The sequence below is a fragment of the Phalaenopsis equestris genome, unplaced genomic scaffold (assembly GCF_001263595.1).
Source record: "Phalaenopsis equestris unplaced genomic scaffold, ASM126359v1 Scaffold000301, whole genome shotgun sequence".
Lineage (NCBI taxonomy): Eukaryota > Viridiplantae > Streptophyta > Magnoliopsida > Asparagales > Orchidaceae > Phalaenopsis > Phalaenopsis equestris.
Genome location: NW_018164743.1, coordinates 1,500,995 through 1,517,729, shown reverse-complemented (window position 1 = coordinate 1,517,729; position 16,735 = coordinate 1,500,995). Strand labels below are relative to the sequence as shown.

The window sequence follows — 16,735 nt, the reverse complement described above, 5'->3', positions numbered from 1 at the left end:
CAAGATATCATCAAAAGGAAATAGATTTAGAAAATTCCTCCATAAGAAGATTGAGATTGAAGGAGAAAGACATTTATGCCATATATCAATGCCCCATTTCCAATTATCAAAATGATGAAAGAGCTATAAAGCATTTTAGAGGTGAAAGTACTTCGACCCATTTTCCAGTGTGGCTTATCTTTAAGATTATTACCTAATGGTATCATAGAAATTTGGGGGATTAATTCCCCTAACAAATTCTGCAAAATGCACATTACAATGCGCATTTACACATAGAACAGAAACATAGAGGTGGCAATGAAGAGAAGTGGGATGAGTACCGAAAAAATCAGCCCCTAGTTATCGTGCCAAAGTATATGTCATAATAAATTTAAAATTTATTGAATAAAGAATTTCATTAATGCTATAGATAATTATTTTATGCAAGTTGTAGCTTAAGAATTAAAGAAAATAAACGGGAAAAGGAAAAATGAATGTTTAATGTCTTTAAAATGAGGTAATTTAAAAGAAATGAAATGATAAATAAATGCTCAAATCATACAGGATCACTCCCAAATGATACTGACAGATGATGCAATGTACTCATGCACGTTAAATGAAATGGTAATGGTGTACCTTCGGGTACAATTTTGAAGGTAACTTCGGGTACAATTTTGAAGGTGACTTCGAACACATTTTTTAAGGTGCGTTCGGGCACATTTTTTTAGGATATCTTCGAGTATGACGGTAATCCTATGATAACTATTAAACAAGTTAAGTTGATAAATACGTAAAATGAAAAATGAAGGGATAATTTTCTTTTGGTCATTCAAGCATTGCATAACATAAAAAATTAATGCATATTGGATTATAATTACTTACTAAGTTATACTTATAGTTGCAAATTAATATTTTCTTTCAGGAGAATGAAAGTTAAAGTTGATACATCTGATAGGAGACTTTTTTTACCAGAGAAAGACCACTGCTGCTAGGTATTGTTATGATGATAATTTTTCTTTAATTTTCTTCTACATATGGATTTATTATTTGCTAAGGGCATGAGATGTTTTCTTTGGAAGTTAGTGTTTCTGGAAGCTTTAGATTTTATTGTATTTTATGAATTTACTTGCTCTTTTATATGTATTGGAAGTTGACAAAATGTGAATAGTTAAATGTTAATACTTTCCGACCACTATACTCGCATTAGTTAATTCTAAGCACCGGGTCGAGTCGTAATAAAGCGGTATCAAAGAAATTAAGTTTGATCATGATCAAAAAGAGTCATTAGGATGATTACTGTAGTTCATAAATAATACTGATAAAGAATTAAATTGTATCTAATTATAATATTTCTTATGTTATTTTAGAAATATGAAAAATCAAGGGGACGAAGGTAGAGATGATATTGTAGAAGAATGTTGTGAATACTTCTGTATTTACAGAGAGAATGGCTGCAACAACATAATTGATTAAGAACTCAAAGACATGAATTTCCTTCTTCCTAGCCAATGACTTCGACGAAGCAGTAGGACCTTCCATTATAGAGTGTCAAGCCTTAGCCCAAATAAGTGAAGTAAATGGGGCTATGGTATCTAATTTCTTAGCCAGGGTATTTATTAGAAATGAATTCTCTAGCATTTGATCACTTACTATCAAAGCACCATTTAGTACACTTGTCAAACTTGTATTTAATTGCATTTGCTTTTTAAAAAATAAATCTAAACCCAAAACATGTGGTGTATGCCTCTTAAATTTTGAGATGAGACGTGCCGCATAAGAGAGGCTATGAGGTGCACACCTCGTGGAAAAGAAAAGTATTTGAAAAGTGTTGAGGTGTGCATCGTATTACACAATCTTAAACTACCCTGAAGAAAAAACAATATTTATAACACTTTGCTTCCATATCGAGGATAAAAAATATACAAAATGAAATAGTCATGATCTAGGTTATGATGAATGAAACTTAAAAAATTTACTTTTGAGGAATTTATTTATTATTAAAAATATTTAAGGTGCTAAAATGTTAAAGAAAATGGATATTATCAATAGAATCTTTGAAATTAATAGAATTGCATATGGTTTTGTACATCATTAATTTCCTTTTTATGGCTGCAGTTAGATATGATGAATCTGATAAATTTCTGAGGAAGCCACCACAAGACGAATAGTTCGATGATGATCATTTATTAGAAAACCCATTTCAAATTTATAGTTTCATGAAAGAAGATCCACTGAGACTATTACCTTAAGTTTATATTTATATTGCTTTAGTGTGCTCAACAGAGCTCTGGCAAAATTCCTCATAACTTCTTCACTCCTCTTAATCTTTTGAAGCTCAATATGTAATTCTGCATTTCCTTGCTTGCCAATTTCCTCTCCAGCAGAATCTGATATAATTTAAATTTTTTGTGGTTCAACTTTTTGGTATGGATAAAGAAGCAACTATTAATGATAAATGAGAAAAAAATATAATAATAACAAACGTTGAAATATCGTAATTAGAGAGTTATCTAACAAGCAAAAAACAGAATGACATGACTGCAAAACTGTAGATTCAATGATTTCAGGTCCGAGACACAGAGGAGAAAATACAATGTCAAAGGTAAATAAAATAATAACCTTTCTCAGATATTTTGCTTGTAGCAGATGCTTCCATCACAACATGATCTCCATCAATCTGAGAAAAAAAAATATAGATATGCACAAATCAATGCAAGTACCGTATTATATCACCCATGTCAATAAAAGTTGGTCCGCCAAAAATAAATAAATAAATAAATAAAATAAAAGCAAACAAAAATATTTCAGACATTTGTCAATATGTTTTTTCACACTTCACAGACAGCTATTTGTAGCTCATCTCACTAAAACAACGATTATTTCTATTTATCTTATCCATCTGTAAAGTAATAAGTGAGGTGAGCAAATAATTTCAAAGACATTCTAGATCGTCAAAATGCTAGTTCAAGCTTCAAAGAAAAAGAAATTTGCAAATCATCATACAAGAGCAATTTATTTCCATTTAGCTTATCTACCTGAAACATAGATGGAGTTGGAAGGGAACTAATCAGAAACACAGACATAAGAATCTTATAATGCTACCAGAGCATGAAAGTGACTTTGAAACCAATCCTCTCGCTTAAGGATCCAAAAAGAAGGTTCATGCATGTTATAAGACCATGATTCTTTATGGATGGACAAAATGGACCCCACATAGACATGTTGAAGATCGGAGGAAGTAAAATTTTGCAAATACAATTTGAAACAAAACCTACAGAACTCATAATTGTTCACAATAATATTTCATTCGTACGTAATCACTGAAACTTAAATACAAGTCAACATTCCTATTTAAAGAAATAAGGTAGCAAAATAAGATAAAATAATTTGAGGTCAAACTTGAACCTAATAAATTCTAAGCAAAATGTCAAAAGGTGTCACAAAGGACAATTAAAAAAATAAAACAAATCAAATGAAATACCTGATCGCCCTAGCACATCTAATCTGCTGGTCATTGCTGTCCAACTGTATGTCATTATTGTCATTGCATTGATGATGCCATATTTCTTGGGTTTGTCCTCTCCTTGTCAGACAAGTCATCCTCCACATTGTACTTATGATTTCTTCACAGCTATTTACTGTTCCTGCCACCTTAAAGCCACATATAAAGCAACGCACGAATCCACCTCCTCAGCTTTTGCTCCAGCACTCGTGTTTGTGTTCAAGCTTCAATGTAGCCTTCCTATGTGAAGAAAGGCTTCCATTTTGCTTCCTGGGAATTCACTTAGCTCTTCCCCCCATTTATCAATGCCATATTCATTATTCATTCAGCAGAGCCAAGACACAAGCTAAGGCTACCTTTTATGGTAAACTCACTCCCACTTCTTTTCTAAGGATGAGATTCACGATCTTGTAACATAATTTTCCTACATATTTCATACTTAATTTACTTATAATAGGTGATTCCTCTTCTGCACTTCTTAATCATTATCATGCGCTTATCAAACTATGGCTGGAAATAGATTACTTTAGACTTTTTTCTCGTAAGTCACAATTTGAGAACAATCTCCTGATGCGTATGCTGAAATAATCTATGTTTAAATACCTCTGAAAAATCACCAATAACCTTAGTATGGGTTATTTTTCACATTTTAAAGCTTATTTCATCAATCAAAATCCAAATTATACTCAGGTAGATGTCAAAACTGCCAAACATTCCTGACAATATGTAGACAGTGTCATGTTCAGATTGACATTTTTGCTCGTTTGAAAAGGGGAGATATGGATTGGTTCTTCAATATATAGTCGATGACAAAAAGTAAAACAGAGGAACTGACACCGATATAAGAAATCCTAAAATGTTTAAAATGATTAAGCTACGTACTGGGAAAGGTGTAGGATGAAGGGAGAGAGGAATATGTGGTTAGAAAAGGGTCGAGGACAACAATATAGTCAACATTATCATTTAGGTAACCAAAATATTGTAATCCCCCAAAAAATCAATCTGATAAACTTTGTCATTAATCTTCTTAATGACTCTGAATGGACCATCTTCTCTAGACTTAAATTTTCAAAATAAACCAACAGGAAGCTACTCCTTTAGTTTGATCACACAAAGTTATCTTCCTAGAAGAACATAGTCATCCTAAACTTTTATCTTGTTTCTAATACTTAAAATTTTGCTTGATAAGTTCCTTGCTCACGTAAGGTGTAAATTTCTTCAACCATTTCCTCAGCATCAGTGCTATGCTCAATAGTGAGGAGTATTGACACTAGCTAAAATGGTGTGAGGGGGTTCCCCCAATATACAATCTCAATTTTATTGAAACCTATGGACTGACTAGTGAAATAATTATAAGCACGCTAGATTTGGGGAAGAATCAAGTCCCACTATCTGATGTTTTTGCCTATAACGCACGGGAGTAAAAACAAAAATCTTTGATTCACCAACTCAATCTATCCATCCGTCTATGGGTGTGCTAGTGAACTAAACTAAAGTTTATATCATGCTTACTTTTTGGAGTCATCTAGAAATGACTCAAAAAACCGTACATCTCTATCTAAAATGATAGTCATTGTCATGCTACGTAAGTGAACTACCTAAAGTAGTGTGAAGCATCAATCATCTTGTGGCAAGGTACAAAATGCCATGTTGAAGAAATCGTACATCAATATCATAACAAAATACTTAATTCGTTGTGTTCGGGGCATGCCCTCGACAAAATTCAAACTCACATCCAACCAAATTGATTTTAAAACAGAAATGAAAGTGTATAGATCAATATTGTATTGTCAAGTTTTGACCAAATGACATACTCAATACTATCTGACGTCTCTCCCTATATCCAATATCAGTCTATGCCAGTAGAAATTCTCCTTCAGTAAGGAGAGTCTTATTCCTACCAAAATATTTTGTTATCCCTCTATTGTAGCATTCTTTACAAACGCACAGTTCAAGTGAACTAGGAATGCATAGTCTGTTTTGATAAATTAAATAAACATATGATCGGCAAAACTATTCAAACAATATATCATGACAATAAGCTCAAATCTCATGAAAATCTTCATCAATGGCATATAGCTCCTTAAATACAATAAAGACAACTAACCTTTATTTCTGCTAGTTATCATAAATGATGATGACCCAATTCATTAACTAACTTATTTTAGCTCTCTGCCTTTGTCCTTGAGCACAAAATGGCACAAAATGAAAAAAAAAAAAAAGGAACTCAACCCAAGAAGGATGCCTACCTTTCAACTTATGTTGACTATTCAGGAATCTCAAAGCTTCGTGATCCATATAAAGAGTTAACATATTCACTAATAGATAGTAATTCTGGTGACTAAGAGCTCTAACTATGGCACAAAACCTTTTATCGTAATTAAAATATCTTCAGTTGGAATCATTCATCTTCTCATTAAAAAAAATGAGATGTCCATCTTGACTCAAAATCTAACTGAAATCCAACAAAACTAGTGAGTAGCTTCTTCAAAGCTAGCCTGAGCATTAGTTGACCATGAAAACATGTCTTCCTTGAGAAACTTCGTCAAGAGTGCCACAACAACAACAACAAAACCTTTATCTCACTAAGTGGGGTCGGCTATATGAATCTTTTTTTCTCCATTGTGTCCTATTTAGTGTCATATTTTAATCATATTGTGTCCTATTTAGTGTCATATTTTAATTTAATTCTAATAAATTAAGATAATTTTTTATACAATATGCCCAAGTCATCCTAGGTCTACCTCTTCCCTTCTTAGCATAAGCCTACTCGAATGCATCTAATCTGCTAATCGGATCATTAGATGGTTGATGTTTAATGTGACCAAACCATCTAAGACGACTCTCTCTAATTTTGTTTGTCACTGGATCTACACCAACCTAATCACGGATATAATCATTTTGCATTTTGTCTCTATGTGTAAAGCCACTCATCCACCTAATCATTCTCATCTCGGCAACACTTAAATTAATTTCATGCTTCTCTTTTACAGGCCAACATTCAGCGTCATAGGCATTGCAGGTTTCACCACCATCTTATAAAATTTTCCTATCAGTCTAAGCGGTACTGTTCTATCACACAATAGGCTCGAAACATTCCTCCACTTCAACCAACCAACTTGAATTCTACTAATAACATCCCCATAAACATCACCATCACTTTGAACAATAGACTCAAGATATCTAAAGCGTTCACACCTTTTAATAATTTGATCACCCATAGTTACATTTTTGTCAATAGAGCTACTACTGCTAAAATTACATTCCGTGTATTCAGTTTTAGTTCTACTCAAAAGAGGCCTTTAGACTCCATACTAGACCTCCATAATTCAAGTTATTCCTGAGCTTTTTCTCTGGTCATATCCACAAGAAGGATACCATTAGCAAAAAGCATACACCAAGATACATCCTTCTGTAAGTGTCCAGTAAGACCATCCATAACTACAGCAAAAAGATATGAGCTTAAAGCTGATCCCTAATGTAAACCAACAAAAATAGGAAAATATTTGATCAATCTTGCTTCTGTCTGAACACAAGTAATAGAACTTGTATACATACCTTTAATGACTTGAATATAAGTCATATCAACACCTTTATTCTCAAGAACTCGCCAAAGGATATCCCTTGGAACCTTATCGTAAGTTTTTTCTAAATCAATAAAAATCATATGTAGATACTCCTTATTATCTTTGAACTTCTCCAACAAACCTCTCAATAAATCTATAGCTTCCATAGTAGACATGCCCGACATAAATCGAAAATGATTGTGAGAAATCTTTGTAATGCGTCTTAACCTATCTTCAATTAATCTCTCCCATAATTTTAAAGTAAGACACATCAACTTTATTCCTCTATAATTCGCACACTCTTCTGCATCCCTTTATTCTTAAAAATGGGGACAAATACTCTTCCTCCACAACTCAGGCATAATTTTAGTTTTTAAAATAATATTAAAGAGTTTAGTAAGCCGAGAAACACTCAAATCTCCTAAATATTTTCACACTTCAACTGAGATATCATCAGGTCCTACAGACTTTTCACCTATGGTTTTCTTTAAAGCCTCCTCAACTACTTTTTTACTAATGCGACGTTAAAAATGAAAAAATTTATTATTATTAACAATATTAAAATCACTAAGCCTGATCGTATTTTCCGAAACTTCATTAAAAAGTTTATAAAAAAACTCACCCACCAAATTTGAATATATTTTTCTAAGAAAAACACTTTTTGATTTTCATCTTTAATACACTTTACTTGAATTAAATCTTTACTTTTCTTTCCTTTTTGTTTGGCTAGTTTATATATATCTCTCACCCTACTTAGTACCTAATCTATTATAAAGATCACTAAAAGCATAATTTTTAGTGTCACAACTCTTAGACTCCCTTCGAACCGTCTAATATTTTTCTCAATTTTCTAAACATTTACATTTAAACTAATCTAAAGATCACTAAAAGCATAATTTTTAGTGTCACAACTCTTAGACTCCCTTCGAACCGTCTAATATTTTTCTCAATTTTCTAAACATTTACATTTAAACTAATCTTTATAACATATCTTCTTATATTTTATCTTTTCTTGCACATTATTATTCCACCACCAAATTTTTTTATTTAAAAAAACTTTTTCTTTTGATTCTCCGAGTATAACTTTTGCCACTTGTTTAATAGTTTTTGTTCTTTTATCCTACATATAATTTGTTTCTTCATGAACATCCCAAATTTAAAAATCTTGAATTTTACTCATAAAAACAGTTTTATTTGTCTTTTAGGTACCCTCATCTAATTCTACGACGACGATTCCTAGTATTTTTATTTTACAACTTTTCATTTTAAAATCTAGAACTAATAATCGATGTTGAGTACTTAAATCCTCTATCTAGCCTCTATCTATGTAGCTAAAATTCCTGATAATTCATATGTAAAAAGAAGTCAGCCATGAACTTGACGTACCTGAGTAAATGACTATAGATTACGCCAGTTCAAGATTGAGTCATCTCAATGTCAGCAGATTAAATAATGTATTTAAATGCATGATTGTTTTGTAAGTAAATGACACTTCTTTATATGGAAATAGAATCGCTCTGTCCTAAAATCACAAAAAACCTATCATAAATGACATAAATGCTTCTCCATTGAATTATTGTACACCAAAATGTCATCAAAGTACATAACCACAGATTTTCTGATAAATACTCAAAAGACCCAGGTCCTCAACTTTATAAAAATGCTCAAAATATTGGATAGATGAAAGGGTATGATTGTCCTTTCATACAATCCATCCCACATCTTGAAGGTGGTCTACCACTAATCACTCAGCTTTGCCAAAATTGTTGGTATCTACTATATAGGCCTATCTCGAAAAAATACTAGCTCCATACAACTAATCCAAAAAACCAACTAATCTCAGAATAGAAATTTATAATTAATAATGACCTTGCTCATTTCCTTGTTATCAATGCACATACACAATGATTCATCATTCTTGGGCACAATCAAAGTTAATACAACATATAGACTGATAATCTCACGAACTAGCCCCTGACCATAAAGTTATTAACATGTTTCTATAGCCCCTCAAATTCTGTTGGGCACATCCGATAAATTAGTTTATTTTGAAAGTGATGATTAATTAATGAGAATTATGACATGCCGAATCTCACACAAGATGAAGCTCTAAGAAAACTTGTCTCAGATATCAGCTCACTTGGATTCCTTGAAGAACACAAGTGGTAGACTGTAATCCTAAAACTTCTTTAATAGGCATCACATTTCCTATTCAAGATAGTCTCTATCTTTGTTGGGTCATCTCAATGTCAGCAGATTAAATAATGTATACTAAAATGCATGACTGTTTTGTAAGAAAATGACACTTCTTTATATGGAAATACAACTGCTCTTTCCTAAGATCACAAAAAAAGCTGTCTCAAAAAGACAAAAATGCTTCTCCATTGAATTATTGTACACCAAAATGTCAAAATACATAACCACAGATTTTTTGATAAATGCTCAAAAAACCCAATTTCTCAACTTCATAAAAATGCTCGAAATATTGGATAGATGAAAGGGTATGATTGACCTTTCATACAATCCATCCCACGTCTTGAACGTGGTCTACCACTCATCTCTCGGCTTTGCCCAAAATTGTTGGTATCTAGTATGTAGGCCAATCTAGAAAAAGATACTAGCTCCATACAACTAATCCAAAAAACCAACTAATCTCAAAATAGAAATTTATACTTTATAATTACCTTGTTTATTTCCCTGTTATCAATGTACATAAGCAATGATTCATCATTCTTGGGCAAGCAAGTACAACACATAGACTGATAATCTCATGAACTAGCCCATGACCATCAAGTTATTAACATGTTTCGATACCCCCTCAAATTCTATTGGGCACATCTGATAAATTGGTTTAATTTGGAAGCATTGATCCATTAATGAGATTTACGGCATGTTCAATCTCACACAAGATGAAGCTCTAAGAAAACTTGTCTCAAATATCAACTCACTTGAATTCCTTGAAGAATCCAAGTGGTAGAATGTTATCCTAAAACTTCTTCAATAGGCATTACATTTCCTCAATTACTGACTCATCTGTATCACTGCCTTCCAACATCATCAAGGTCAGACTCATTAACGCCATTCTCATAGCTTGTAGAAATATAGCAAAAATCAATATAGCTTCGCCCAACGTCTTAGTACTCATCACTTTTAACTCCTTCAAGGAGCAAAATTTAAAATACTTCCCATCCTTAGTAAGTAAGTGATTTTACGGCACCATGAAATATGCCCTAATCATACTGTTACGATCAACACAATAAAATGTCAAATGATTTCATAAATATGACATGAGAACAAACCTAGTTTTGCAACTTGTCTCTAAGAAAAACTTTATCAAACATCTCTTGTCAATACAAATCTCATTTCCTTTCTTCAATCAAGTCCAAAAATATGGATGAGAATGCTTCTAAATAGTGAAGTTTAATTTGTCCATCATTTGTGTAGATTCTGTAGACAACATTCTTAAAACTGCTTTCGTTTATAATGAGACTGCACACCTTCCCCCTCACAGTACAACAAATATAGAAGATGTTATGTGTAAACCATTATTGATCCCTTTTAAGCTTAATTTCGAGAAGTCATTGAACCATCACCTATTTGTTATTGGTACCCTTCTAAATTCTACCTCTAGAGTCTCCACTATCTGCTTCTTCCATTACACCCTACTCAGTAAAAGAAATTACTCTCATAGTTGGGCAGTAGGATGCAATGTGCCTATATCAATGACAGTTGAAGCACTTCCTGACTAGAAATATCTTGATGTTGTTGGTCTTTTTTTTCTCATGTATTGGCCTCTCTTCATAGGAATTGAATTATTTCCCTCACACTGACGCAAGCGGTCGAATTCTCCCACAACAAGGAGGCACTCTTTTTTTAAGTAAACGAAAGTTAACATCACTCTTTCGTGAGGTGCAATGTCCTTGTACTCAAAAACTTGTTCCTCTGTCTGAAGGTGCTCAATGAATTCGTCCTCATCCATGCGATCGTCAACCTCTTTCCTTCTATACTCAATGTTGAATCAGTGCAACAATGGCTCTTCATCATTTGAGTCTTTATGTTGAAAACAAATTTCATCATCTTCTCCGCTCTTATTGTTAAATCAATGAGCCTTCGTAGCTATTGAAATTTTTTTTTGTTGTATATCCACCATGATAAGCTCCTAAACATTCCTCTAGGGGTTCCTTACCGACATGATGGTTTACTTACTTTAGGGTTTCAACCAAGGAGGAAATTTTGAAACTAAGGTTCGTCAAAAGTTAGGTTTAGACATAAGCAGAAAACATATGGGTTGTGGGTTAGGAATTGGATTCCAACAAAAAAAAGGATTAAAAGCTTAGCTATCAACTGACACCGATCTAGAAAATCATAGTGTAAAAGGATCAATCTAAGTGTTGGGAAAGGTGATGGATGAAGGACAAGAGGAGTTTGTGGTTTGATAAGAGTCGGAGAAAAGGAAAATAGGTGATGGCTGCTGTCTTGTATGAAGAACAGCTAGGAGTTGGCATCTAACGACAGGAATAAGCGTGATATAAGCGTCCGAAGGTTTCATAGCCTATCCTTGATCAGAATATAGGCTCAACAATTGAAGGGATGGAGGGTTACTCAAGCACTCCTACGAGAAAAAAATCCAAAGAAACAAACTATAAATCGCAAGAATAAAAAAAATAAAATCCCCATTCCAGTCCAAAAGCAAATACATAAATAATTCCGCAACAAATAACCCTAAATTTACTTAAATTAGGTAAAATGAAGGCTCTTAAGGGTCGGCCAACCACTCTAAGGGTGAAGCAATTTGAGCAGGTCTAGCATTGGAATGATCCCTAAGCAGGATACAATTTTGTGTTCGACCCAAATGCCCTCGTGTCAACATTAGACTTCATTTTGTCATCTTCAAATCTGTTGTGAGATATGTACTTCCTGGCATAGAAATGAGACGAAAAAGAACACAAGCAAACACAGATCGTTTACGTGGTTCAATCTAACTGGATCTACGTCCACGGGAGGGAATCAATCAAATAGTTCACTAAGGCAAAAGAAATGGAGAATACATAGCTTATACATAGAGATGAGCCATCATCTTCCTTCTATGGCCTCCCTCTCAAGCGACACCTTGATACAAGGCCTCAAGATGCTCTCCTCCTCTCTAACTCTCTAGCTATTCTCTCTTCCTTTGAGATTGCTTAAGATCTCTTCCCCTTGATCTCCTAAGCCTCACACCCTTAAGATTTCTTCCCTTGCTCTCCTAAGCCTCACACTCCCTCTATTTATAGAATCAAGAGAGTGGTAGGTGGGAGGTAGGTGAGCGGTAGGTGAGCGGTAGGTGAGATGTGAGGTGAGCGGTACCAAATTACAAAAGTGTCATTTTACTTTAGTTCATTAATTGGGGGTCAAAATAACAAAGTCATTGGTCATAAATATGTGAATTGTTTCAAGATGCATTCAAAATTCCAAAAATCATATTATAAGGGCTCTATCGCTAAGGACAGCTCCATTAATCATGGTATGCATAAGCATAATTTATATGTTAAATAATAATGATTAATTGAAACTACCAACTTACTAAAATTTGGCCCCCCCATAAAATGTTCTCAGTCAAAAACATACTTTGGCCTTCTCCTTTGAGTCTGTTTTTCCTAGCTATTATAGGTTTGCTGGATGTTTGTATCACCAATGCTCTTTGATATGTCAGATCTGAACTTTAAGAACCATGCTTGGTAAAGTTAAATTCCAACCTCAATTACTTCTCTCATTCCTCCTTATTACGTTACAACTAAATTCCCTAATATTCATTGTTTGATGTGAAAGTTGTTGGTGATTCAACTCTATTCAATCTAAAGTTTCTATCATGATTCAGAGGATAAAATGTTCTAGATTCCGTTTTTTCAAAGCAAAAGTTGAATAAAAAAAATTAATCACTTTCCAAGTTTATTAGGTTTCAACATAGACTCAATAACTCACATGATGGACTTGACATTCTTGACTTAACGCTTGTCTGAATGTTGGCCTGCTACTCTCCTTGCAGATAGATATCATGCTCTCAGAAGACTTGTTCTTTTGATCATCTTTTTTTTTCTTTTGTATACAATTCCTTGTGATTAATTCTTTAAGTAATATTTTCACTGACTGGCAATAAAATTGTCACTTAGAAAACCTAACAAAACAAATCTGATACATCTTAAATTATAATTACATGAATAAAGTTTAAATGAATTCTAAAACAATCTAAACTATTTTACATACTGTGTCACAATTATAAAATTCTCAAACCCTGCGAAAATAGTTGTTGTTAATGAGTAGTCTAGATGTTTATGATTGGACAGATACAAGAAATATGGGGATAACAAATTAGTAGAGATCATGCAAACACATAAAAATAACAAAGAAATTGTGTTTCTACACAATGGAAATCAAACTGTTCCCACAGAAAAATAAAAGGAAACGTCCAAATTTGTAAAATAAATTTTTATTCTACCTTCAGTTACAATTGCAGGTACAGCAAATATGTGTTATTGTTACGTTTGAAATACAATCCATTGTACGGTGGTGCTGTTTTCTGCATGTCATATTCTTCATTCTGAGGTTGGCCAACTTTATTACGAGGTTTTGAAAATAAAATCATTATCTACAGACTCAATATAGTGAAGTCAAGGTAAGGAATATAGTCCAACCTTGGGATTTATCTTCTCGATGAAGTCTAAGCAATTTAAATTCATGCACCAACTTCAGCTAGCCTTACTATCTACATTAAGCATTTGCTCTCTTATTGAACTGTTACATAGGAATTGGGCTTGGTTTGACATTGCAAGGTTTTAGATCCTTCTTTTCTTAACGTTGGGACTTGGAGAAAAAATAAAGCAAGAAAGGATGAAATTTGGAGTCAAAATGTAGAAGTTGAAAATTTGTTCAGTGCCGACGGCGCCAGACTGGGCGTTGACGGCGCCGTTTAACAGAGAACATCGAATTAAATTACGAACCGACAACACCAGTGTTGATTCAGACCCTGTTTCTAGAAGAATCGACAAATTTGGATGCTTTTTGAAGAGTTTTTGGAAGCACCTATTGGAGAACCGACTCTAGGCTCTATTTGTGGCCGAAATTGATCAGAAAATTGGCTCCTTTTCACTATTTCTCGCCGCTATTCATTCTCTTACATACCATACACTTTTCCATCTTCATTACACCACCATTTTGGAGTTTATTAGTGATTTTTCTTTAAGAATTTAAAGGTTGGTGTTGAGATTAAGTGTGAATCTTTCTCTGAGAGTGTTGAAGAAGGAGAAAAGTGAGAGACCTAGGAAAGGTTACAAGGGATTTGCTTTGAGAAAAAGTTTCAAATAAGTGTTGATTTTTTTATAATGTTGTATGAACTTTCTTTTATATATGAAATTTGTGTTTTGTTATATCTTCTCATGAAGTCTGAGTAGTTTCCTTTACCTTTCTCCCTACTATGTGATATGATAAAATTAAGATTGGCACTATTCCAGATAATTCTTCAATATAAACTCATATCTAAGACCGCTAATTCTTGACTTTATATAATATAATCTCAGATCACAGATTCCCCAAGAAACCATCAAAAAAGAAAGTATGGGAGGATTTATTTTTCTCATTTTTAACATTATTAATAATTCAGCATTTGCACATTCGTGACATCTAATGCCCAACCTAAATCCTTGAGAACCAGTAGATGGGATGCATAACAATATTTCAAAGTAAAAAATACTAATAAAAATTAAATGCTAGTGCCATATAAGAATGATTAGAAATATTATCTATTCAAATTAAATCCAACTCAAACAATATAGACCCTACCCAAAAAATGCAAAATTTTCATCTTCTAAAACTGACAATAAAAGAAAAATATAAGAAAATAACAAGATGAAGGAAGATTTAAAATCTAATCAGATAAAATAAAAGAAAAAAGATAGTGAAAGTAATGTGTAATAGAATAATTATAACAAAAAAATAGAATGGTTTTATACCGATAAACTCATACAAAAACAGTTGCATAAAAAAAAAATGATATTAGCAGTAGATGAAAGGAAAGCTAAAGCACGCAATAGAATTACCAATGAAAGTTCAGATATATTATCTTTCCTCCTCTTGCTACTTTCTGTCAAAACCAATGCAGCCTTCCTTTTCTGGCATGGTGCATTATCATTTTCTTGTAGATGATAAAATCTGAGAAAAAAAATATATTTCTGGTATCCGCATATAAGCAACAGAGATAAAAAAAAATCTCCTCTGGCCAGCATCTGAATGAAGCTACAGGGAAAATATATATATATTTGCGCAACAACAGAACAAGATGCATGAAAGATGAATGTTTTTAACTAGAAATATGAACAAAACACAAACTTTTTTTTTCTTAAATTTAAAAACAATTGCCTACTTTTGCATCGACAGCTTTAAACTCTAAGAAATAATAACCTGCAAAGAACAAATAGTATTCTGAATTTGCAGCAAGGTTCAATCATTGCTTTCGCATCAACAGAACCAGAATCTAAGATATAATAACCTGAGAAAAATAAACTTTCCAACTTTGCAGTGAACTTTGTTTATGCTCATATGAGCTCATTCCACTCAAACTTACTCTCATCCTGATAATAGCGTTATGGAAAGTTCTTCTCATATAAGCATAGCTTATTACTGAAGAAAATGAAATGGGCATGTTTTAGGTTTTATAGAGTTATATGTCTCATTATGCCGATAGAAGATTTATTGATTAGGGGGAAGTTAGATTAACATATAGATGGCGCTCCTAAATTAAATATATTAAACATATTTAAACTAAAAGTTAAGTTTTTTTTTTTTATGGCAAGATGAATATTATTAATCATGTACTATTTAAACTGTTGAAAAATGTTTATGATCCTAATTGATATTCAAATGATAATAATATTTTATTCTTTTTTATAGTTTAGATATGATGACTACCATGCATGGTTCCCTTTTATTTCAGTTGCTACGATTTAAAACTATAATATACCCATTGAGTTATATCAATAACTCACAAATTCAGATAAATATACAAAGGAAAGAATTTTGCGTTCTAAACTTGTGAGAGAAGAGAGTCTGTGTATTGCCAACGTCGAGCCACATAATGGATATTTAAAATTCCGTAATGTTGAAATAACTACACTAAATCTATTGGTACTTTAGTATCGAATAAATTTTAAGATTTAGTGGCTTTTTATGTATTGCTATGTTATTATTATAACAAAATTTATGAAGAAAAATTTTGGTATTATTTAATTTACTAAATGTATTTAAAAACCTTGTATGCCTGTTGATTTTTTTCTTGAAATTTTAAGGCTCCGAGCAGGATCATAAAAAATGGCCAATGCTTTTTTCTTTTTTTGGGGTAGAAATTAAGTTGACACTTCAACCTACAAACCATTTTTCTGACAAAAGTAACTATTTCTATATTCTTTTGGAAAAATAATTTAAATTACTATTAAATTCATAAAAAGATATATTTCACGAAATAAATAAAAAAAACAAGTAATAACTTCAAAAAACTAATTAAACCTTCACATAATTAAAAACAAGATCTTAATAGTGATATTTTACAATAATGCGCCTAATGTTGATTGTTAAAAAAATTAATATTTGCAATTAAAATTTGAAGGAAGAAAAGGATTTTGTTTAATGATTTGCTTCATATCTATCTCATAAGAAAAAATTT

At 32.5% G+C, this 16,735-nt stretch overlaps 1 protein-coding gene across 10 annotated transcripts in view; it reads right to left on the bottom strand.

Annotated features, from left to right (window-relative positions):
• Positions 1-16,735, bottom strand: part of LOC110025499 (kinesin-like protein KIN-6) — a 95,294-nt gene that overhangs the window by 34,688 nt on the left and 43,871 nt on the right. For all 10 annotated transcript variants that reach the window (XM_020726011.1, XM_020726012.1, XM_020726014.1 and 7 more), the window contains exons 10-12: positions 15,117-15,228; positions 2,599-2,656; positions 2,224-2,366 (exon numbers count right to left, since the gene is read on the bottom strand). In XM_020726011.1, the coding sequence (XP_020581670.1) occupies positions 2,224-2,366; positions 2,599-2,656; positions 15,117-15,228 (313 nt within the window). The remainder of the gene's footprint in view (positions 1-2,223; positions 2,367-2,598; positions 2,657-15,116; positions 15,229-16,735) is intronic.